The sequence below is a fragment of the Schistocerca nitens genome, chromosome 8 (genome assembly GCF_023898315.1).
Source record: "Schistocerca nitens isolate TAMUIC-IGC-003100 chromosome 8, iqSchNite1.1, whole genome shotgun sequence".
NCBI classification, from domain to species: domain Eukaryota; kingdom Metazoa; phylum Arthropoda; class Insecta; order Orthoptera; family Acrididae; genus Schistocerca; species Schistocerca nitens.
The window spans coordinates 522,324,445-522,348,416 of NC_064621.1; the positions used below are offsets into that span (position 1 = coordinate 522,324,445).

Below are 23,972 nucleotides of genomic sequence, written 5' to 3' on the forward strand. Positions count from 1 at the left end.
TTAAATGTACTAAAAGTTACTACATAATTCTTTTGTCAATACTAACTGCACACTCATTAATTTTCTTTCTTTAGGACTCAACAATTTGATGTTAGTGTCTGAAGCTTATCAAGTCGTCGTTAAAATGGAGAAACAAGATCAAGTCAATGCATGCAGTTATAAGAAATGCTGATTCCCCATCCATTTAATGACACACAGTGCCTTAAAAGGACTGAAAGTTTCATTAGATCAACAAGAACTACTTACTTGATGCAGTGGTTTACATATAACTGGAAATGCTCAGCTATGCTTCTATCATGCAGCTTTGGTCCTACAAAGTTTTGAATTTTTGCAAAGATCATGCTACAACCCTTTTGGTATGAAAAACCAAACTGCATCAAAAAGTTTGCACTCAATCAACTTGGAAACATCTGACCAGCTAAAAAGGATAACCATGTCTGATATTAAACAAGTCCACAAACTGTGCCTATACTATAGAAAAGAATTTATACAATGAAATATTCACAAATGGTACACCTCAATCGGATGAAGGTGATGAGATTAATGTTTCTCACAATTTGAATGCAAGCTCAACAGCTGTTGGAATATCACCATTAAAATTTCAGCAAATTGGTGCAAGGAATACAAAGGGCTATGCAAAGAGAAAAATGTATCAATTTGAAGGTGCAATTATTAAGATAATTGCAGCAGTTGGAGGATTTGACCCCAGTGAACTGGAGCAACCATGTGTAAGCAAGCAATACTTGACTTGTTAGATTGCAGCCAGCTGACTCAAGAATTGAAAGTAAAATTACGTACATCTAATCATAATGAGAAAATTCAAATTCTGACCTTAGTTCCCCAAGGCGGTCTATCAAAAATACTATGGAAGACTTTTGGGTCCCAGAAAGAATGGTAAGAAGGGCTAGAAAATTAAAAGTTGAACAGGAAATACTGGAACAGAGCAAAGGCAAATGTGGGAAAAAGCTTTCTGAGACTGTGAAGGCAAGAGTCACAGAGAATTTTTACAATGAAGGATTTGTCCAGGTAAAAAGGACTGTACTACTGTTCAAATAGATGGAGAAAAGGTTCAAAAACAAAAGTACCTGTTTCTGAGCAACTTAAAAGAAAGATTTGTTGCTTACTGCAATAAAATATACTGGAAATTGGATTTTCCAAATTTTGTGAATTAAGGCCAACATGGAGTGACTGTACGTGCAGCTGATTCACATTCAGTTTGCGTCGGCACAATACATTAGAGCGTGAAACTAATTTTGGCACACAGTCCAATAAAAGATGATTACAAAGTTTTACTGAGCAAAACTGATTGTAATTTTGGAAAGATGGATTGCATGCTTCATCGCTGTGAAGTATGTCCAATAACAGAAGCTGTAAAGGAATATTCGGTAAGTGTTTTTGCATAGACTGATCCTGAGGATCCAATTCAGTTTAAACAGTGGATTCACACTGATAGAGATACACTTGAAACCAGAGAAACAGCAGTTGAAGAATTCACTGGAGAATTAGTTACGAAACTTTTGGCCCTTTCTACTCACCATGTCACTGAAAAGCATCAGAACAAGCATTTGCAATTGACTAAAGAAGGTCTCAAACTAGGATAATTGATTACATTAATGGATTTTGCTGAAAATTATTCTTTTGTTGTCCAAGATGTAGTTCAAGGATTTCACTGGAAAATACCCAAGATATGTTACATCCATTTTACTACAATGATAATGAATTACTAAGAAGCGTCAGCTACTGTGTAATCAGTGATTATCTCTGACATGATAAGATGTGGTGCATGTGTTTTTTAACTGACTTGATCAAACCCCTGAAATGCGCTTTCACAGAAATTAAGCATATTCATTATTTTAGTGACAGTCCTGCTGCCCAGTACGAAAATTTCAAGAACTTCCTAAATCTTTTCCATCATCAGAAGGATTTGGCATTACTGTAGAATGGAATTTTTTTGGAAGAAGCCATGGGAAATCACTATGTGATGGAACTGGAGAAACAGTTAAGCGTTTAGCACCAAGAGGTAGCCTCCAGCGTTCAGTCGAAAACCAACCTTAACACCAACTGATCTGTTTGAATACTGCAAAGCAAATATGTACAGCATTGAATTTATTTACAGCAAAAAAGAAATTACTGAAGATGCAAAAACTGATCAAGAAAAGCATTTTGAGGACAGATGTACAGTTTCTGGTATAAGAGAGCATCACCATTTAGTGCCAATTAATGAAAGTGACTTCAGATACATAGAGTACCAGATGATACATTGCCCTTTATAGCAAATGTTGACTGAAATGCTTAAGTTACTTCTAAACATGTTGCCATTAGTGAACTACAACCTGGCCGGTATGTTGCTTGGATTTACGATGGAAATACAAAGTATCTGTGAAGTTTCATATGAAGAAAAAGATGCCTTGATCAGTTTCATGCATCCTCATGGAGCTGCTCAATCATTTTATTGGCCTGCTAGAAGAGAAACACGCTGGATTCCAGAAGAACAGATACCTGCAGCCATTCCAGTTCCAGCTGCATCAATGACGGAGCAGCAATACATTTCACCGGAAGAAAAGTTGTGGATATAAGCAACAATTTTAACAATGGAAAATCAAAGGTGGAATGTAACAATATAATGAAAAGAATAGTTGCTACTCACCATGTAGCGGAGACGCTGAGTCGCAGAAAGGCACAACAAAATGACTGTCAGAAAGTTAGCTTTTGGCCAACAAGGCCTCTGTCAAAAATAGACAGAACACACACACACACACACACACACACACACACACACACAGAGAATATTAGGATTACACAAAGCCTTCAATACAGTTTCCCCAACTCCAACTTAACTGTCATCTTTCAACCTAACCAAGGCCCTGAACTACGCAACAGGTCAGTCTGTCATCACAAACTACATTCTAAAAAATAATGTAGTAGCTAAAAAATGTTGCCAGTGTTCTGTTCTACTCCTGTTTGTGGATGTATTACCAAATGTGCCACATGATAATGTCATGTGATGAAACAGACTCCCAGTATCATCATGTTCAGCTGACTCGAATGTTGTGTCCAAGTGCTACTCTGAGATGATGAGAATGGTGCAAGAGAGGAAACCTTCAAATCAGTTTGGAAAAAAATAAAAGAGGGGGATGGGAAGGGGGAAAAGCGCTAGCAGCAATCTTTTCATAAACAAAATTATGAAATCCCAAATATCAGTAAGAAATAAGAAACCAAACACACCGACTGCTCAGAAATAATAAACTGAACAGTATAAAGCAATAGGAATATGCTCCGGACGATTTCTTATTTTCCAAAACTTTTTTCATTTTCAACAGGATGATGGCAGCCCTCCTCCTCTTGTCTTAGCAACAAACACACTCTAAGATGAAATATTACCACTAGGCCAAACAATGTATGAAAGAGCGAGTCTGTTTATTGACAGTATTTAGTATGTGGGTCATTCCATGTAAATTTAATGAAATTTGGTGCGGAGGTTCTATACAGTCTTTGGTGGCTACATACTGAAATTTCAGTTCAGTATCTTCAGTGGTTGAATTCTTAGGAGATTTTAAAGAGAGGCTACTCACCTCCGCATCAACTTTTCATGCTGAATCACATCATGGTGAAAATTTGGGATTTAGCCATAGCTAAATATAGATACAAGCCTCTACAGTGGCTAAAAAAATTGTCGCACAATTCTGAGAGCCATGGTTTGATCGACCACTGCTACTTTTCATATGAGTCAATCATGCCAGAACTTCAGATAGCTATTCCTACCAACAATGTCTATATATCAATCAAATTTAACTAGCACTGGATGCCCAGGTGAAAAGATATGCATCTGCCAAGTTGGCCAAAATTTTCTAATTGCAAATTTTAGGGTATTTTTGGGGGGCAATATCTCAACTGAGTCTTCTTCAATCCTCTTTTTCTTGCTACAGCTGGAAAAAGCATGCTTTAAGCTTTCAAAGAAATACTGTTTAATTTCTGGATTTTTAAGTTTGACGAGTAAGAATACATTTCACAAGTTATTTTAGTACTTCGAGAAGATTGAAAAGTCAAATACTTTGCTCATTATGTCCCATAATTCATTTTTTTTGAATGTATAACTCAGTTTCAAACATTAATTTAACACATGACATAAAAAACAAGTAATGTAAAAAACACAGCAAATTTGCAGAACAAAAATACTAAAGAGTCAGTTCAATTTTTGGTTAAGCACTTCTACAATTTTGTCAATGACAGATTGTGGATAACTGTATTGTCTTCCTGGTGATGATGTGTTGCTCAGGAATCCAGCAGGTATCTTTAGCAGTCGGCCAGTGGAAGGAACGAGCAGGACCGTATGTGTATGCATAAAGCTGATGGGGATGTCTTCTTGTTCATGTGAAACCTCACATTTTCAACCCACCAAAAATTGCCATACATACAAGTAACATACTGTCCTGGTTGTACACTTGGAACTGAGACTGCTGGAATTTCTTCATCTGTTTCGAAGGCATTAACTGTGAATGCTGTAGCATCACTGGAAACTCTGCTTACTCTGAGCTGATTGCAATTAATTGATTTTCTCTTGTTCCAGATACTGTACGTCCCATGGTAAACCTTGTTTCTTAATCTGGGTGGATTTTTTTCAATTTCTTCTTTTGATACATAAAAAAGATTTACTATCATCACAGAATTTGAATAAATCATTTGGAGTCAATATTTGAGATATGAATATAATAGAGGGAAACATTCCACGTGGGAAAAATATATGTAAATCGACCTGCCAGCGCTTTCGTTTGGGGAGTCAATATTTGGTTATTTAAGAGCTTCTGCAGACTAGTACAGGCTGCACGTCCTTTTTCTGTTCCCCCAAATATCGTCACAAGGCAATTTACTGTGGCTTGTTCCAAAAAACTTTCATTTGGCAGTGACGCCAAAATCCTTTTCGTGCAGGCATAAATCAATGGAATTTTTGAAATTCTTATATTGAGCAGCTGAATCATCACTGAAGTAATAAGTGTTATTAATATCTTCAGTCTTCATCTTTAAATATGCTATTAACTTTATTTGAAAGAAATGGAAAGCAATGGTATGACAGAAGAGTCACTGACCATATGAATGCTAATATTCTGACATTCTTTGCCATTGAAATAGACATCAGATGGATGAAATGTGGCCTGACTTCTCCCAATGGAATCCCTGCATGGTATCCCGAACAACAAATGAATAATTCTCAGCAAAATCTATCAATATAATTAATTCATTTTCTGCAAGATTTCTTTTTAGCTGCTTAAGATATAAACTTTGGTATTCTGACACAAAGCGACGGCTTCTTAAAACAGTAATTTTCAAAATCAATGCCTCTATGAAATCTTCTAAAGCTCTCTGGCAAGTCTCCAATGCGTGTCTGCCAGCATGGATCCACTGCTTGTATTCCATTGTTTCTTCAGGGTCATACTCTTCAAGAAAAGCCTCTAGCTGCATTTTTCCTGGACATTCCTCACAATGTCGGAGCATAATTTTTTTTAAAAATTCCAAACAGGGTAAAGATTTTTTCAGCAAATCATTGTAGTCGTCTTGGATGAATGTTGCTGAAGCCAACATTAATTTGACATTTTGATGAATTGCATGAACACATACTGAATGTGATCCAGAAGCACCAACTGTACTACACCATTTCGGCCTGAGCTCACAAAATTTTGAGAAGCTTAGTTCATTTCCATACTGCTTACAATAAGCAATGAACATTTCTTTAAGGTTACAGTGGAGCAGGCATTTCTTCTTATGAATCTTTCCCCATTTAATCTTACTGCAACACAATCCTTTTTGCCTGGGCATAAACGAGAAAACTCATCATCTTCAAATAAAGTGAGGATATTTTGTTTTATTTCATCAATGAGCTTTTTCCCCCTTTTTGGTTTGCAGGTGTTGCCAAAATCCCATGTTACATCTTTTAGTTTTCTAGCCTTCTTCAACATCTTAGTTGAAACTGCAAATTCTTTAGTGATTTTTCAGTAGTGCAGCTATTTAGAGCCAGGGTCAAAATTTGAACTTTACTGCTATTGCCTGAAGTCTGAAGTTTAAGATTAAGTTGTTCAATTAAGATGTCCACAACTTTACATTTATGCACTCTTCCATATGTATCTGAGCAATAACTACCTGGCTCACACCAGCAGCTGTAATGCTGCCTTGGGCTTTCAGACATTTGCACTTTATGTATCCCATTAAATCCCTTTCGCTGCTCCGCTAAAGCTTTGGTAGTGATTCTCCAAGTGATGATAATGAAGTGTTAGCAGTAAAGCAAGCATCAACAACACCCATGTCTTCAGCGGATGGTGATTCTTGCTTATCCTGGTGGGATGATTCGTTTTGGGCATTTGGTACAAATTTTCTGACCAGATTTAAAAACTTCATTAGTTAGTAACTTCAACTTATGAGACATTGCAGTGTTTAAAAGTGTTATAGGTTTTTCTTTACCAAATGGGTTGCAGAAATTCTGCAGGAACTGAAATTTTGTCATCAACAAGGCATTCTGGTATGAAAGAATTTGGGCATCTTCAGTAGAACCAAGCCCAGACCTACATTGAAAAAGCTCCTTGTCAATTGGTGATATTTCCTTAACTGATTGTAGTTCCCTTTTGCCATAATAGAATGGTGATGACTCCAGACAATATTCAGTGTCATTTTTATATAAAATATAAAATTAGGCTATCAAAACATATTGTTTTTGTGCTTACCTTCAGCTACAACAATGATTACTGGTTAGGCAAACACTCAGCACTCAACACTACGATTGTACAGTGCCAACAACAAAGTTTACACTGCACGAAAATTTCCAATAATGAAAGCAGCAATTGGAAGAGGTTATTCAGCAATGTATATCACTGCTGTGAGGGTAGAGCCTTAAAAAACTATCGCTGCTTTAAAATATCAATGGAAACAGTGAGACACTGCATTGTAGGGGTAAAACCTTCTAAAGCAACAAAACATTCCATTATGATCTTCTAGATTTTATAATCTTCAAGGCACTTTGTGAGGTTTTATTATATTTATATTCTACACTGTAAAATCAAGTAAAAACACCTCTTATTAGCATAGTTACTTTCCCTAAACCACATGAAAATCTTACACTATTGAGACACTAAAATTACACATTTGTTTTTATTTACAGCTTCAAATTGTATTAATTTTTATATTTATCAGTTATCCACTTTCCCTACTTTAGATAGATATTCTTACTCATCAATATGCAAGATTCAGAAATTAAACAGTATAGCTTTCAAAGCTTAAAGGATGCTCTATCCAGCTGTGGGGAAAAAAATTGAGGAAGACACAGCTGAGATATTGCCCCCCCCTCCCAAAAAAAACCCTAAAATTTGCAATTTGAAAATTTTGGCCAACTTTGCAGATGCACATCTTTTCATCTGGGCATACAGTGCTAGTTAAATTTGATTGATATTAGACATCATAGGTAGGAATAGCCATCTGAAGTTCTGGTGTGATTGGCTCATACAAAAAGTAGCAGTGGTCGGTCAAACCATGGCTCTCACAACAGCGCAACAAATTTTTTAGCCACTTTAGAGGCTTGTATCGAATTTTAGGTATTGCTAAATCCCTAATTTTTGCCATGGTGTGATTCAGCATAAAAAGCTGTATGTGTATTAAAGCAAATGGCCAAATGTTTGCTGGAACTTTTAAAAAAAGCCTAGCAAAGTTGGCACATTTGCACCTTTGTACATGATGTGGAGGTGAGTAACCTCTCTTTAAAATCCCCTACAAATTCAACCAATGAAGATACTGGTCTGAAACTTTGTATATAACGATCAAAGACCATGTAGAACCTTCACACCAAATTTCATTAGATTTGGATATGGTCGAGTTGGGACACTTTTTAATATTTGTCCCTTTAATGTGGAATGACCCACGTAAAAAATATTATCATATTAGACCAACCCAAGCCCACAGTCACAGCACTTTTGATATTCTATATGAGGCCAATGCACTACGTACTACACTCATGCAAGCATCCAAACACAAAACTATGACAGTGCTGCCTTTTAGTATAGTATTATACTTTCTTTGGTTTATGAGTCGTAACCTGCTCTTTTCCTAATTTATTGAGTGCAATAAAAATTTCATTAAATTATCTTTTTAGCTTTCTCAGTAAACAAAGCATTACAATACCAATGTTTGTGAAGTAGAACAAAAAGTACAATATACTATATGAAATTCTCATGTATAGTCCAGACAGCAAGAACTAGTAATAATTTACAAGATACTATAATAATAGTGTCGTACTATAACAAATAAAAATTAATACAAAGGAAGGATGACTTACCAAGTCTTTCATACATGTCAGAACTGTCTGACTTGTCTTTCTTCCCTGAAGAAACAAAGTTTCTTTAGGATCTTCTATCAATTTTGATTCTCGACTTTGAAGAATTTTCTTTCCTCGATGAGTCTTTGCTTTCCTAAAATAATTATTACGCATTAATTCATGTGAACACATAAATACCAGAATAATCTGAGGCTGTATTTGTAGTAATGGGTCTGTGTATAACGAAGATAAGGCTTTACAATGTTGATACCAATAATAAAATAGATAGTATTTAATGACACGTCCATTTTCACATAATATTATCTTTAACATGTCATAATGAGTTTAAAATTCCACTAAATTTCAACCAACCATCCCTACACAATAATACTTTGTGGTACGCTAAAGATGTAAGTGACTCGATGCAAGTGGAAACTGTAATTGACAGTTCGTCACTTTGTATTTCTATAGAAGAACTTGTTGGTTGCCAAACGAATAATGGATACAGAAATACTATCTCAAACTTAAGTTTTGAAACAATTATGTCATTGCTATTATTTTCATTATGTAAAGGTAAAACATATTTAGAGACTAGGGCTAGATCTTTACGTAACACAATTTGCAAACCACAAGGAATCAAATACAAGTCAACAAAATTTATTTCATCTAAAACTCGTATTTTTAAATCAATAAGCGCTGTCTCGCTTTAGCCTTCGGCCTACTCAGAAAATCATAGTTCTTCAAATCACAAAAAGGTTCTGATTTTTTCACGCATAGCAGCCAAGACTAAATTTCTATGTTATCTTGTTTTTCCACTACACTCACTTTATACGCTGAATTACACCCATTTCTTCAACACCACGTGGGGTAGAGGGGTACACTGTTTACCAAACATAAATCACTGAAGTTTCACTGCAAAGAAGTCAACAGGCCAGAGATCACACGTACGAGAAGCACCGAGTGTTAGTAACGCAAATCTTGAAGCCTGCGCGGCTCACCCCACTCTTCCTCCTACTGTCAGCCGCTGTGGGAAGTGATTTTACATCGGCGTGTCACACGATGCGACATTCACCATATTGGTTTCGTCGCTTTTTTTCTTTAAATTCTTCATTTGTGTGGCCATGTTGTCCGTAGCTGCTTTACAATTCCTGATGATATTTTCGCCCTGCCGTTGCAGTTACAAGAAAATGAGTGTTTTTTCCACTAGAAGCATTTCGCTTTATTGAGGTAAAGCAGCATCAGTGGTCTGTAATTAAAGATATTTATAATTTGATTTGTTTTTAAGATCGAAAAGCAGTTCGTAACAATATGTTGCTTTTTACTTACGGTGATTTCCACTTGGTTTCTCGCCTACAATGGGAAACGCCTTCTGTTAGCAAGTCTTCGGTGATTTTCTTCTTTAAGCCGGGTTCAGAACTGCAGCAAAAGTGTCGCCACAGCTAATGGCACACTGCAATTTACAATGCAGTTGCATGTGAGAAATCCCAGTTTTTAGTGGCGCAACTTTTGTCATACCACAAAAAGTACAGCTCGGTTGTCCTTTGTTGCGCCACTTTCGTTCCACCATTGCTTCCTATTGGCAGTATTTCGAAACATGAGTATTCTGTTGCAATTATCTTACAGTAATTGCTGCTGTATTTCATTTGATTTCAGTTTGTTTTCATTTTTGTTCTGAAAAACATTAATGAAAACAGGGGTTGACAGGTACACTTTAGCAGCTCTTGGAACTACAAGAAAAGCAACCCACGTTTGATTTCTGTGTGTGTAACCAAAAACGCGAGTCATTTAAACCTCGTGATTTGTGAGACGAAGCATTGTACAAATTGTGGATTATGTGCAGGAAGTAGGTCCAGAGTGTGACGTGGCATCTGTTAAACTAAAAATTAGTTATTCAAAATGCCTATGTCAACAGACACAAGAATATTCTAAAATCTTGGAAGAGTGACGTGTCTGCAGATGATATTTACAATCCACTTGCTGGTTAGTTTGCCATTGCAGACAGAATTTACGTCTCCGAGTGCTATTATTTTAATAACAGTGTCTGTGGCCCCTGGTTTAGCCCTGTGCGAAATTTATTTTCAGATCCAAAATTTGAGTTTCGTCTTCCATGTTTTTAACTCTTGTCACAGCTCTAATGCATTCATAACCGCACATATGATTTCAATTGAGGTCATATTGAAAGATGCGCAACCACAGGGAATTTGTGGCATCCTGTGTCAACGGTAGCTCACGATGCCATGCAGAAAGCGAAAAGTTGTGGCGTCACGCTAGATGCGTGTGTGAACTCGGTTTTAGATACTGATACTTGTAGTTTAATTTTTAGTTGCTCTGCAGAACTATGCATTTCTCACGTCTTACACAGCACACATTTTCGTACACAACTTTTTTATGTTTATGAACATAAAGTTCAAAATAGATGAAGAACAAGAAAACTCACTCAGCTTTCTGGACGTAACCATAAGAAAAGACAATAACGAACACGCATTTGATATATACAGAAAACCCACAAATCTTAAATTGGCTGCAATCAGAAACGGGCTGCAATCAGATACATGCCAAACAGGATCCCCCTAAACACTCCTGATTACGAGAAAGAGCTAACCATTATAAAACAAATAGCTTTGAAAATGAACATAAAGAAACAATGGTAGATAAACTAAACAGAAAATTAATATGCGCAAATAATGAAAAAAGAAGTAACCAAACCATACCAACACATACAACCCGCACTAGTACAAAAATGTCATACAATTACCTACCACAAAAATTTCACACCAAGCGGAAATCACTGTAAGTAAGAGGCAACATATTGTTAACTAACTGTTTTTCGAACTTAAAAACAAATCAGATTATAAATATCTTTAATTACAAACCACTGATGCTTTACCTCAATAAAGCGAAATATATCTGGTGAAAAAAAAAAAACACACACATTTTCTTGTAGTTGCAATGACAGAAGAGATATACCCCCAGGTATTTTTCTTCTTTGTATTATAACTTGCAGTTTGTAGTTTCAAGGAAATGGCACACTGAAGATTTATCACAAACACGCCACTGTTGGTACAAATTCTTAAAATTAAGTGTCAGTTAATGATGCGTTGGCTGTAAAACCCTAAGATGAATTATAATGTTCCTCAGGACATGTGTTTGCCATGGTCAATACAAAAATGAGAACCCCTTAGAAGTATACAATCAAAGTGGGAAAGGTGTACAAGAATAAGCTGCAAAATGAAAGCAAGAATGTCGCAGAACAAACGTGTAAAGACTTCAAATGGCAAAAAATATGGAAGAATATATACAACCAACTATTACCCACCAATGTGAGGCCGATGTGGTACTATGTTGTCAACAGAAAATTCGTAACAAACTCGAGACTGTATTCCATTCATCAGGCAGATTCTCCACTGTGTGCCACCTGCTAACTACTTGACATCAAAGAACATAAGTTTGTTTGTGGCAATGCAAACGACATATGGCTGTCCATTAGAAATAAATTATGAAGTATCCAAAGTACTCCATTCACTCTGTTAACATGAACGAAGTTTCTACATCCAAATGAAGAACCTTACCCCAAAATGAAGAAAATGCCATCAACTGGTGAAAGGGACACATGATATTTTATATTTTCTCAAAAAAGGGAAAGGAGGAAGAGGTTTTCTGGTTGTGTATTACTACAGAACACCATATACTATAACAAATGATCAATTATTATGAGAAATAAGTGTTCCTGCTCTGAAGGAATGTAATGTGAAATCTGCACAAATGTTAGCTAAGAATTTACTGAACTGGAAATTTCTTACAGATCTTAATATTGAAGACTTAAATGTGAATGTGTTGTAGGGTATATAACTCTGTCTGAACAGGCTTTGGTATGCCCAATGGTACCCATGGGCCGCCGTATCATCCTCAGCCATAACTGGATGTGGATATGGAGGGAAAGAGAGAAGCACACTGCTCTCCCAGTCGTATGTCAGTTTATGAGACCGGAGCCACTACTTGTCAATCAAGTAGCTCCTCAATTTGCCTCACAAGGGCTGAGTGCACCCCACCTGCCAACAATGCTCGGCACACTGGATGTCCACCCATCCAAGTGCTAGCCCAGTCTGACAGCGCTTAACTTTGGTGATCTGATGGGAACTGGTGTTACCACTGTGGCAAGGCTGTTGGCTGTAGAGTATATAACTTTTACAAAATGAGTTTCGTTTTCTGAGATATTGTGGTATGTGATGTGATTATGTGAAAGTGTTAAATGTTAATTAAAGTATCTGGAAGAAAGGTGGTTAGAGGCATCGAGTTACGAACCTGAAGTAAACAGGTTCGGTTCCAGCTGTAAGCTAACTTTTTTCCCTGTTTTTGCCTTCTGTAACAGATTCTGGACCAACAGGCACATTTGTATTCGTCCTTGTGTGAAGCTAACTTACCATATTTGGAGATTTCCATATTTACAGTTGCATAATACGAAAATAAGCAGTTTTGATGATCCACTTCATTAGAATAAAGATCTCGTTATAAGTTATAAATGTCATTTTTCAGTGCAGTTTTTTCTGCTATATTGGTGGTAAATGTACATAAACGCGAAATTTGTGGAGGTAGTGCATTTAACAGTAAACTGCAGTTCTAGATTAGCATTGAACATATGTGGGTTAATATGTTCTGGTGATTTCTCATTACAACTGAGGAGAAAAATGGGTTTTAATGTCCCATCGACATCGAGGTGTAGGAAATTTAAAAGCAGAACACGAATTACTGACGACTATCATAACCTGAAGAAAGAATAGAATTAACGCTCTGGTTATTAGCAGTTGGAGACTTTTCTGTTAGTGGTTGTTTAGCATTTCAGTAGCTGCTACATATTAGATAGTTTCTAACTCGTGCAGTGACTTATGTGAAGCACTTGAAGGATATTAAAGTACATATAAGGAAGATAATGTGAATAAAATATGATTAATGAAATGTGAAATACTCACACAAGCTATCACACAGGCTACTTGATATGATTTGCTATGTATTTTATATTAGAGGGCAGATAGCGTGATTATGGGTAAATCACTTTTATTTATCATAAAAAATGTCTAACATAACAGTGATACATCAATTATGGATAGCAGTCAATCCTATATACTCCAGAGCCATCAAATTTATCATAGTTCCCTTTCAGTTTATCTTTTAATCATAGTTTCAGGGTGTTATTAATTTGACAGCCACATCTTACATCAGACTTTTTAAAACATGTTTGTATTGGCAGGGACATTTTGCCATTAAATTTCATAGGAATGGTTTTCATTCTATCTTTGCCAGTTCTCTTTTGTGTGTGGGTGTGTGTGTGCCTGCTGTTTGTTAAAAGTTTCTTTAGCCTACTGTAGGGGCGCGTGACGTCATTTATAGAAAAGCTGTTAGCTACCGCGATCTGCTTTAAAATGCTAAGTTCTTTACATATTTCGCTTTCGTCCAAAGGTAGACAAAGGAGTCAGTGAACCATGGAAGTGAAGAAAGCTTCTTTGTATTGGGGAGGATGGCATGAAATGGCATTGATGATACTGACTGTAGAAGTTGGTTTCCTAAAAATTGAAAACTTACGTTTGTTATTAACTTTCTTAATAGTGAGATCAAGGTAGTTAATGGCGCCATCTTCTTCTATTTCAGTGGTAAAAGTTATTTTGGGGTGTATGCTACCAATTGCTTGGGTGAATGTGTTGACCTCACTGCTGTCACCTTCTATCAGTAATAAAATACATCGACATACCATTTGTAATAAATCGCTTTATCTTTTAGTTGTGGATACCTGGAAAAAAATTACATTCTAAATCATTGATAAAAATGTCTGCTAAAGTGCCAGCGAGGCTATTACCCATCCAAAGCCCGCCCTTTTGATAAAAAATTTAGTCATTAAAGGTAAAAAAAAATTGTAAGCTAAGACAAAATCAAGAAGTTCAATTAGTTCTATACGCTCTGCAGTACTAATATTGTTGTGGGAGAGGAGATTGCGTCTAATAATGTCAATAGTTTCTTTAATTGGGATATTACTGTACAGATTTTTTACATCCAAGCATGCTAATGTCACATTATTTGGTATATGTATATTCTTAATTACATTTACGAGCTCAGCACTGTTTTTGACCCCAAAGTAATTATTGAACGTGTAAACTGATTTAAGTTTATTATTAAGGAACTTATTTAATTTATGGCATGGTTATAACATATTGTTAACAGTCAGACGAACCAGATTTCCATGTTTGTGGATCTTAACTTCAGACCTGAGCTGGGGAAGTTTGACATTCATCATTTTCACCGATTTCTTTTCATAATCGTTAAGAAGAAACTGGGAGCTGTCAATCTTTCGCCGCAAATTAGTCTGAAACTTATCAGTTGGGTTTTTGTGAATTTCTATAATATCGTTTTCTGCAAAAAATTCTTCTGTTTTCTTAATGTAATCATCTTCATATATAAGAACTGCCACGTTCCCCTTGTCAGCATGAATGACTATTAAGTTGTATACAGTTTGCGAGTGTATTTATGTTTTTCCCATTTTTGTTCCAGATCTGATGATGGTCATTAAAGACCGAAACAAGTAATCTGTTAACAAAAAGTTTGTGACCATAGACGTAAATTAAAGGAAACTTATGACATATACAGGTCACTGTTTTTTTCGTGACAGTGTCGCAGCTTGTGAGTATATAGCTACTGTTTCTGCGATTTCCAAGGGACCATTCACCTATAGGACAATGAGGTGTCAGTATGTTAAGATTTCTCGAAATGTGCTGCTAGATATGTACACATCATTTTGACATCATTTCTGAGTCCACCCTCCAGAGCTGTGCAGACTTTATGCTCATGTCTGCATAACTCCTTGCATGAAGAAGAATTGTAACCTTTCACCAACACATTGTACCCAAAGCTGGTGCCATCGTTGGGCAATATTTATGAGACAGGGCCCTCATACTGTGGCCAATATCCAGAGGTATTTGTATAGAGCTAATGAAAACATGTCTGACACACAGATTGTGGCTGGAGAATTTGCAATTTTGAGAATGAAAAAATATGTTTTATCATTGCAAAAAAAAGGGAAAACACTTAGAAGGAGATGGTGCTCTACACTTCATATATTTCGAAATCATTAAGTTTTTTAAAGTTTTATAAATGGTTACTTACCATTATTAAAATTACACCACCTCGACTTTGTTATTTATTAGGCCACTTGATGGATGAGCCCTCATATGGATTTGATAACTTTTTTTTATGTCAGCAACTGATTTTGAGCTGCTTCTGCACATGGCTAAGCCCAAAATAAACAAGGAATATATATTTTGGAGTGATGATATGCCTGCTAAAAAAATGGTTCAAATGGCTCTGAGCACTATGGGACTCAACTGCTGAGGTCATTAGTCCCCTAGAACTTAGAACTAGTTAAACCTAACTAACCTAAGGACATCACAAACATCCATGCCCGAGGCAGGATTCGAACCTGCGACCGTAGCGGTCTTGCGGTTCCAGACTGCAGCGCCTTTAACCACACGACCACTTCGGCCGTATGCCTGCTAAAGTTCATTTGCCAGTGTGCTTTGATTTCTTGCTACATGGAACAGTTTGGAAAGCATACAGTTCCTTTTCAAAAGATCCACTTGAGTGATAGCACTAATAGTGCCAGAAGTTTGCAAAGCAATATGTGAGGCCTTGAGTGACTATGTTAAGGCCATGTTCACTTTTAAAATTACTGCAAATAACAGTGTGTTTCAAAAGCAGTATTAAGTTTGAAAAATCTGCCATCCCTTTTTAAATATCGACTGAAATGATATCACTGATAGTGTATAAAGTTTGCAAAGCCAGTATTTGTAGCACCATAAAATTCTGCTACATAATTTAAGAAAAATTTAAAATATAGGCAGTAACTATATGGAACAACATTGGTTAATTGCCTAAAGGTCAGTTTATTACTAAATAAGATTTAAAAAGTACAAAATAAGAGTAAGTGCAGGCATAACATGTTTCTTGCTTAGTCCTTTGTTTTGTGGCTATTGCACGTATTGTAAATACTGGGTGTCAACTGAACTTCGGTGAAATGTTACATACTGCTTTTTCACTGCTTTTTTCGTAGAAAAATTGTCTGTTGCATGTATGATTTCCACACTACCTTCTCTATCAGACTTTTTAATTTTTTTGGTGGAAGTGGGCAATACAAATCCACATACGCTGATGCCTTTGTTTATGATAATGATTTCAAAATAAATACTGTCTGATCCATTTATCCCTGTGATTGTTCTACTTCTGACAGTCTGTGGTTTTTGTATTTGGCTGATGTGTCTGTAGAGTCATGTTCCACAGATGCAGTGTCTTCATTTTTGCATTCATTTTCATGCAAAAAGTCTGACAGAAACCCACAATGTTAGTAAATGGAAACTGTATCCTATAATTAGTGTTTACCACAATCATTTTATACCACTGTGCGAAAGTACTACTTTGTTTCTGGTTTTTTTTTCTGTTTCAGTTACATGAAAGTAGCGACGGATGACTTGTCAAAGCACAAAGATTTGCAAACACTTGGCAAATCCCACAGTTTTTGGTTAGGTTGGTTGACAAACGTATCGAAATACAAACTTGTATCTATAGTGGATGAGGGTTTTTTAAATTATAAAAGCAGTTTCAGTATTAAACTACTGTACTGGGTCTGACTGACAGTGATTACAGATTTTTATATGTGGAAATCAGTACACATGACTGGATGAGTGATGGCAGAGTTTTCCATGACAACTTGCTTTACCATAAGTTCCAGGACACTGACAGATTTCCCCAACTAACTTCTCTTCATGATCAAAATCTGCCAGTGCCTTATTGTTTTGTGGCAATTTCTGCTTTTGCATTATCACACAGAATTACGAAGCCTTAATATTCAATCAGCAGTTATCACTTGCCAGAGCTGTAATTGCATGTACATTTGGTTTAATGTCATCTATTTTCAGAGTTTTTCCACAACTAACGTTTTTGGCACTAGAAAAAGCAACACTTGTAACACTCACATGTGTAATGTTCCACATCTTTTCACATAGTATGTACATGCCTGAATGTACAATAGAATGTATCTTACAGAAAAATCAAACTTCGCTACTACCACTAACTAATATACGAAGGTGGCCAATGCAGAATGCGAGAAAAATAAGTAATTAATTTGCAGCTTGCTTTTATTCAGCCGGATTTTAAATACAATAATATGTACAGAAACTTACATGACAATGATAAAAAAGATCTAATATGGACTGCTTTCTTTCAGCTCACCTACCTCCATATTTATTGTATTGATATCTTTCTTGTTATAATCTTGACCAAGAAAACCATCTATTAATTCGTAAGTGAACCATTTGGTTTTGTAACTTCATCTGTCGGTGCCCTTAGGTGACAGCGTGTTTTATCTTCTTTTGGTAGAGACGATATGTCGACATGAAGGATTCTCTTTTCCTTTTCAAATCGTTTATGGTGCAATTCATGTAGAAATTTTTTTGATTGCATTACAATTCATCAGCAGTGACATTTCAGTTTTTATAGTTTTTGGAAGCTGGACTTCACAGATGAAATTGTTGTTGATACAATCCCAAAAAGTCAATAACTCGAGAATTGTTGCACTGTCCAGGATGACACATTATGGAAAAAGAAAGTGAAACAAATATGACCAAGAACGAGTGAACAAACAAACTCAGCTACTGACAAAGAACAAGCAAAGAAACAAACTCAGTTACATGCCAAAGGCAGAAAACAATCAATGATTGCGCCAGTGTCCAGTGGGTATATCAATATTTCCAATGTCTTTCGATGTTTGGACGAAATACCGACAAGCATCAGGATCATACCAACATTCGCTCAACATTGGTTCCACTACTATTTCACTGATCCATGTATTGGATGAACACAATTGGCACCAATGTTGGCCCCAATGTGTGGACCTGGTTTAAATCGATTCATCTACTGTATGTAAAGGGACACTCAGTTTTCAGCTTATTAAGTAGCTTATAGTCTTGCTAAAGAAGGAGTCAAAGAAGGGGGCCCACTATTTACACAGCTTGCATATTGCTACTTCTACACTTGCAAAAATGTAGATACTTTAGATCAGTGGGAAACCCAGTGGCAAATGTAACAGCAGGAAAAGGGCTTCCTGTTCACTTCAGTTCAGTTAATTGTACCAACAAAACAGTCATAAAAATTTCCCAAGGAGATACGAAACATCTATTACTAGAATAAGATTCGGAGACACACTTCCATACTCATCTCTACAGGATTGGAGTGCAGACTCTCCCAGACACAGAAAACATTTAGGAGACAATGTAGATCTTGATTATAGCGTATTGGGATGTTCCAAATATATTGCACATTAAAATATTTTCATATCAACAAATGTCAAAACATTATTGAGTGAGAAGTACCTCAAAATTAACACTTCAATAGTCATTACCTACAAGAGGCAGATTCAAGACTGACTCTGTAATTTTATATACATACAAAATAGGTGTGCTTTTGAAATTTAATTGCAATTACTAACCTCAGCAACTGTAATGGGTGTATTAGTTGCTGTTAAGAGGCAATAAATTTATCGAATGAAATAAAAAGTTTATTGTTACCAGAGACTGTTATTTATATCCCCAACACGTTTCGAAAGTTTAAATGTCCAACATTTGTGGCACTGCCTCCAGTATTCACAAGCTCATTTCACAGTCATAACACATAACTTGTAAACTGTCATATTTTAAACAAAGATTGTGTATTTTTACAAAATGTGACAGTTTACATGTGATGTATTGTGGTAGTGAAAGAAGACTGTGACCACTGGAGACAGTGCCACAAGTTACCCCAAAATCGTAACACATATATAATACCAACATGTGTATCTCCACCAGATGATGGAGGTTTAAAACTTCTAAATGTGTTGTGGATATAAATAACAGTGACTGGTAACAGTTAAGTTGTTCTTACATTCGAATCAAATAACAGCCACAGTAAGGCCTAACCTAAAATGTTCACATTTAACAAATAAATTTAATTTAAAAAAAAGGAATTGTAAACTACTATGTTCCTTCGAAATTAGATTTGAAAGTTTATGTAAACTCATAAATACTGCAATAAATACGGCAAATTATAATACTAAAACGAATTTAAAAAGTCATTATTGAGTTTCCTATCATCAGTTTGCACTGGCTATCATGTTACATCAAATCAAGAACATTTAACAATGCTTTCCAAGTAGCGGCATTCGCACTGGTCGGCAACGGACATCACACGTCACGACATGCCCAGGTTTCTCGGGAGTCGTCTGCTAGCATCGGAAGTTAACATATTTTCGTCGCATCATTCCAGTTAAAGTATTAGATTTTGTGCTTCTTTCTCTTCTTCATTTCTATTTTATTATTTTTGCTTCGTTCTCGTGACAAATTGCAAAAGTTCCATGACGAGGTGCATATTTTTTTCCATTGAGTATTTTCCACAAGAGAGGTCAGTTACCTGAGAGCGAAAAATTTATTAGGTTTCATAATAACAGATCACAGCTAAAGCTCATACTGTACATAAATAAGAACATAAATTGAAGAAGCAACTTCCATTCAATACCATTTTAAGTTATTAAGTCAGCTGTATTGGAGAAAAATACAGTTGTTTATCATTTTAATCACTTACATAAGGAGACTTCGTAATGAATAAAGCAAATAGTCTTTGTTTATTCCCTTATATCGTTTGATGTGTTTGCATATATATATTTTCGTTGGCAATAAATGTTGATTTTTTAAAATGTCGTTTGACTTCCTAACATTTTACCACAGAAACTGATCGACAACACACGTCACAAAATTTGCTTTGGCCATTAATAAAATGTATTGCAGTTTGGTCGTCGCTTCCAACACTATACTCCAATTCGAATGTATCTGTTTCGTATCTCATAACCTCATCTTCGTCTTTCAGTACTGTGCTAAGCTAATTGATGTGACGGACAGTGTGAATGCACCCTGATGTGACAAATCCATGATGTGACGTCTGTGACTGCCAGTGTGAACTGACTTTATCACTGACCATCAGGTCATGACGCACCACATCAATTTTCTCAGGAATAAAGTTCTGATGGTGTTCTTGTCTACTTACATTTGAAGTTAAACTATTTTCGCCTTGCTCACCTATGTTTGGTAGTGGATTTTGGGCGCTTGTTTCTTCTTAATCTCCATTGTATTATTGTGCTTTGTTTTTGTGGCAAACAGCAAACGTTACATGATGACTCGCATATTTTTCCTATTGATAGGTCTTTCACAAACGAGAGTAGATGTTTGAAAACGAAAGATGTACTTCGGTTTTCAACTAACAGAAAAGGGCTGACGTCCACACCATATATAAATTAGAACATAACTTGATGAAGTAATTTTCACTTTAAGTAAAACGCCCCATGAAGGAATTAACCAAGTGGGACGGAAATTGGTAGAAGTAATGTACACAACTTGTAATGTACAGAACTTGTAAATCATTACTATTAATGTTCACTCACACTCTACCATAGTGATGATAACTCAGATTCTAACACACATAAGAATGCCTGGAAAACTACCTGAAATCAAACTACTCAGTCACTTTGAGATACTGCAATTATTACAGAAGTGTAATGCCCACAGTAACACCAAGATGGCCATGCAACTAAAGTCAAGCCACTTCACCACATGTGACAATGTTGCCACTAAGCTCGATTCACAGTTGACAAAAATATAAAATAAAGTTTTGCTGATGAGAAACCTTTACCTCTGAAACTCTACCACATTGTAAATATGCGAATGAACTGAAATATTTACATTTCATGATGAAACAAAAAATTGATAATGTTGAGGGTGAACGATAAGGCATAGTAGAGTCAGTGAAACAAGATCCCTGATCCCTGACAGCTGCAGTGGGCTATGTGTGGCTACCGTTCATGTCTACCTTAACCAGTCTTATAATCTGATTCTGTATGTATCTCAATCGCAATGCCTCATTGTTGTCGTAGCTTTGTAGACGACTATTAGTTTCGCCTGCAGATGTTTGTGCTTGACCGTAGAAAGCTAGTAACATAACTACCAGCTGTCAGGACCCCTCTTTTGTCGACTCTGCTATAGAAAAGTGCCGAGAAGTTTCTGTTGCAAAAAACGAGAAAGCAGGGGTGAAATCATCTTTGGAGGGTGATACAATGTAATGGGGACATTTGGATCTGTTCCCTCATTTTATGGTTTTCTGGCATGTTGCAACATGCAAGGAAAGATATAGGCCAGCCCTTTGCCTGCTGCCATGTACAGGCTCAGGCTCATATCTGCTGAAACTATACTGCAGCACGCTGTCCCCAGGTAAGCAATACCCGAGCTATATCTGAAACTAGCATCGTTTATTGATCCATTACAAAACAATAGGACATTAAAGAACCCACGGTGATTGATTTTAAGTTATTTTAGATTATATGCTACATTTAGTAAAATGAAAGATTAGAGAAAAAGCGGCAAGTGCCTGTAAAATTATTAGAAGTGGTACAACAGTATAATTATATCATGTACCATCCCTAGTGGGCAGTGGGATGTTCATTTGGGAGAAATGGCCAGGGCTGAAACAAAAGACACGAGAACCGTCTTATAAATAGATACCATATGCCCTAATCATAATCGATGCTAATATGCCAACCAACCCAATGAATGAGCTGTAAAATAGCACCATTCGTTACCCAATATCACCTTGGCCTAGAACAACATAACACTTTTTGGGTAGGGCTATGACTATCTTTGTGCCCTGAAATAAGGATCATTCTACCCACAATTTTTCCCACTTCCACTGAAGTGGTACTTCACCTCCCACAAAATCTATGAAATATTCTGGTCCATCCCAATGCCACCAACTGTCGCCAGGGTTCATATCCCTGTGGAAGACCCAGGTGGAACACCAGTTTGCTGCACTCATCCAGCACATCCTGTCCCATTGCAGGCATATTCAACCATGTTAGAGGGAAAGATTACTGTGAAAGCACTCATGTCACACACCAGCTCAGCTGTGACTTTTGTACAGACTCATATGTGAGTTTGGCCACCAACAAGTTGACCATCTGAATGAGTTCCAACCCCTAAACTGTGATCAGAAGCAGAGTTGACCACACAGTACCTGAACATCCTGCAGAGCAGAACATGCTTGGCATCAGTGGCTGCTCTACCAGCTGTGCTTCTGGGTCCGCCCACCTACCCTCCCACTTTTATGTCCCACCACCAGCTTCTTTGAGTTACATAAGTGGGAACTGTTCTTGCAGCAAATATTCTGATTCCAAAGTACTCTTGGTATCAATCGCCAAAAGGCCTGTCACACACAAACTTCCACCTCTGTCCCCATGTCCTTCATTTCACCCTGTAAATCTAAACTTATTTTTCTCAGGAAGCTACCTCTTTCTCTGCTCTGTCTCCCCCTACAAACGCATACCTTCACGTCAATGTGTGTTACAAACAAGTTTTTGTTTCTGTACCATCGTGAATTTGCAAATTACACTCTCTGTCTCGTCTCTTTGCTACCTCTTTCTCACAGTCCTGTCACCCTTTCCATGACATTTCTCTTTCCCTCTTCATCTTCTCTTTCGTCTCATTCCATCCAGTAGAACCACTCATTCAAGTCATTCAGTGATGAGATGGTAATGTAGTTGGCTGCTATGTGTAGGTGTGTGTGTGTGTGTGTGTTAAGACGTCTGAAGAAAGACATTCCCTGTTCCCTGAAAGTGCAAAGAAGATTTTCAGTTTTGTTTGTGTGCCTGTTGAATGCTGAACACTTCATCTATACAGTGAGTGCTGTCGTCAGTCCTGAAGCTATCTTCAAACAGGACATGAAAGTGTTCTTGGATGAGGAGCTGGTCGAGTTTCATGAAGCCACAATGTGGAATTCCACGTTCCACAGCTCTCTGAAGCGCGAAAGACTGAAAAACACAATTCAAATTTTTGCTTTGCGAAGAGGAAAGTGGACAATGAGGCAAAATGTCGCATTCTGCGTCACAAGCTGAACTTTGTTTGCGCCTGAAGATGATATTTAATGTTTTTTACATTATAACTCCCATTCTATGAATACATGCTATTTCGAAACACATGCAAATTGAGAATCTCTCATAAGTAGGTCGTTTTTTGCTACAATTTGTTGTAATACAATTATGGGAATCTTGAAGATTGGTGGTTAAAGACTTGTCATACTTGGTTATTTTCGTATCTTAATATGCTGTTTCATTCCAATGGCGTATTCAAGATATTCCTAAAACGAGTCGTCCTTTGTATGATTTTTAATGTCAGTTAATGATAGATCAGCGATTAAAGCCTTCAGGATATCCTAACATCAAAGATATAGAAATACATTATGTCACTTCACAATAATATAGAAGTTAGAGGTGTGGCGTTTAGAACTCATAAATAAATGCTTCGTGTCCTCCTGTCTCCATATATTTTTTATGCACCTGAGCGTATTATATAATATTCTGGAACTTCCTTGTAAGAAGTATGTTTCTTGTAGAAATATGGTCTGTAGTATTCGATGTCATGTGAATATAAGAGTGCTCTCTCTCAGGAAGGAGTTTGTTCAGTTTTGTGAACATGCCAGGGAACATGGACTAGCCAAGTGCAAGTCTGCTTTCAGTACCTAACACGATCGCAATTCAGTATTTATTTATTTAGCTAAGAATCCTTTCAGATTGTGA

The 23,972-nt window shown here is 36.7% G+C and overlaps 1 protein-coding gene across 1 annotated transcript in view; it reads right to left on the reverse strand.

Annotated features, from left to right (window-relative positions):
• The window catches only part of LOC126199216 (ribosome production factor 2 homolog), a 55,015-nt gene extending 45,783 nt beyond the window's left edge, over positions 1 to 9,232 (reverse strand). Inside the window, exons 1-2 of the mRNA XM_049935997.1 lie at positions 9,116 to 9,232; positions 8,312 to 8,444 (exon numbers count right to left, since the gene is read on the reverse strand). Of these exons, the coding sequence (XP_049791954.1) occupies positions 8,312 to 8,444; positions 9,116 to 9,138 (156 nt within the window). The 5' untranslated portion in view covers positions 9,139 to 9,232. The remainder of the gene's footprint in view (positions 1 to 8,311; positions 8,445 to 9,115) is intronic.
• Between the last annotated feature and the right edge of the window lie 14,740 nt (positions 9,233 to 23,972).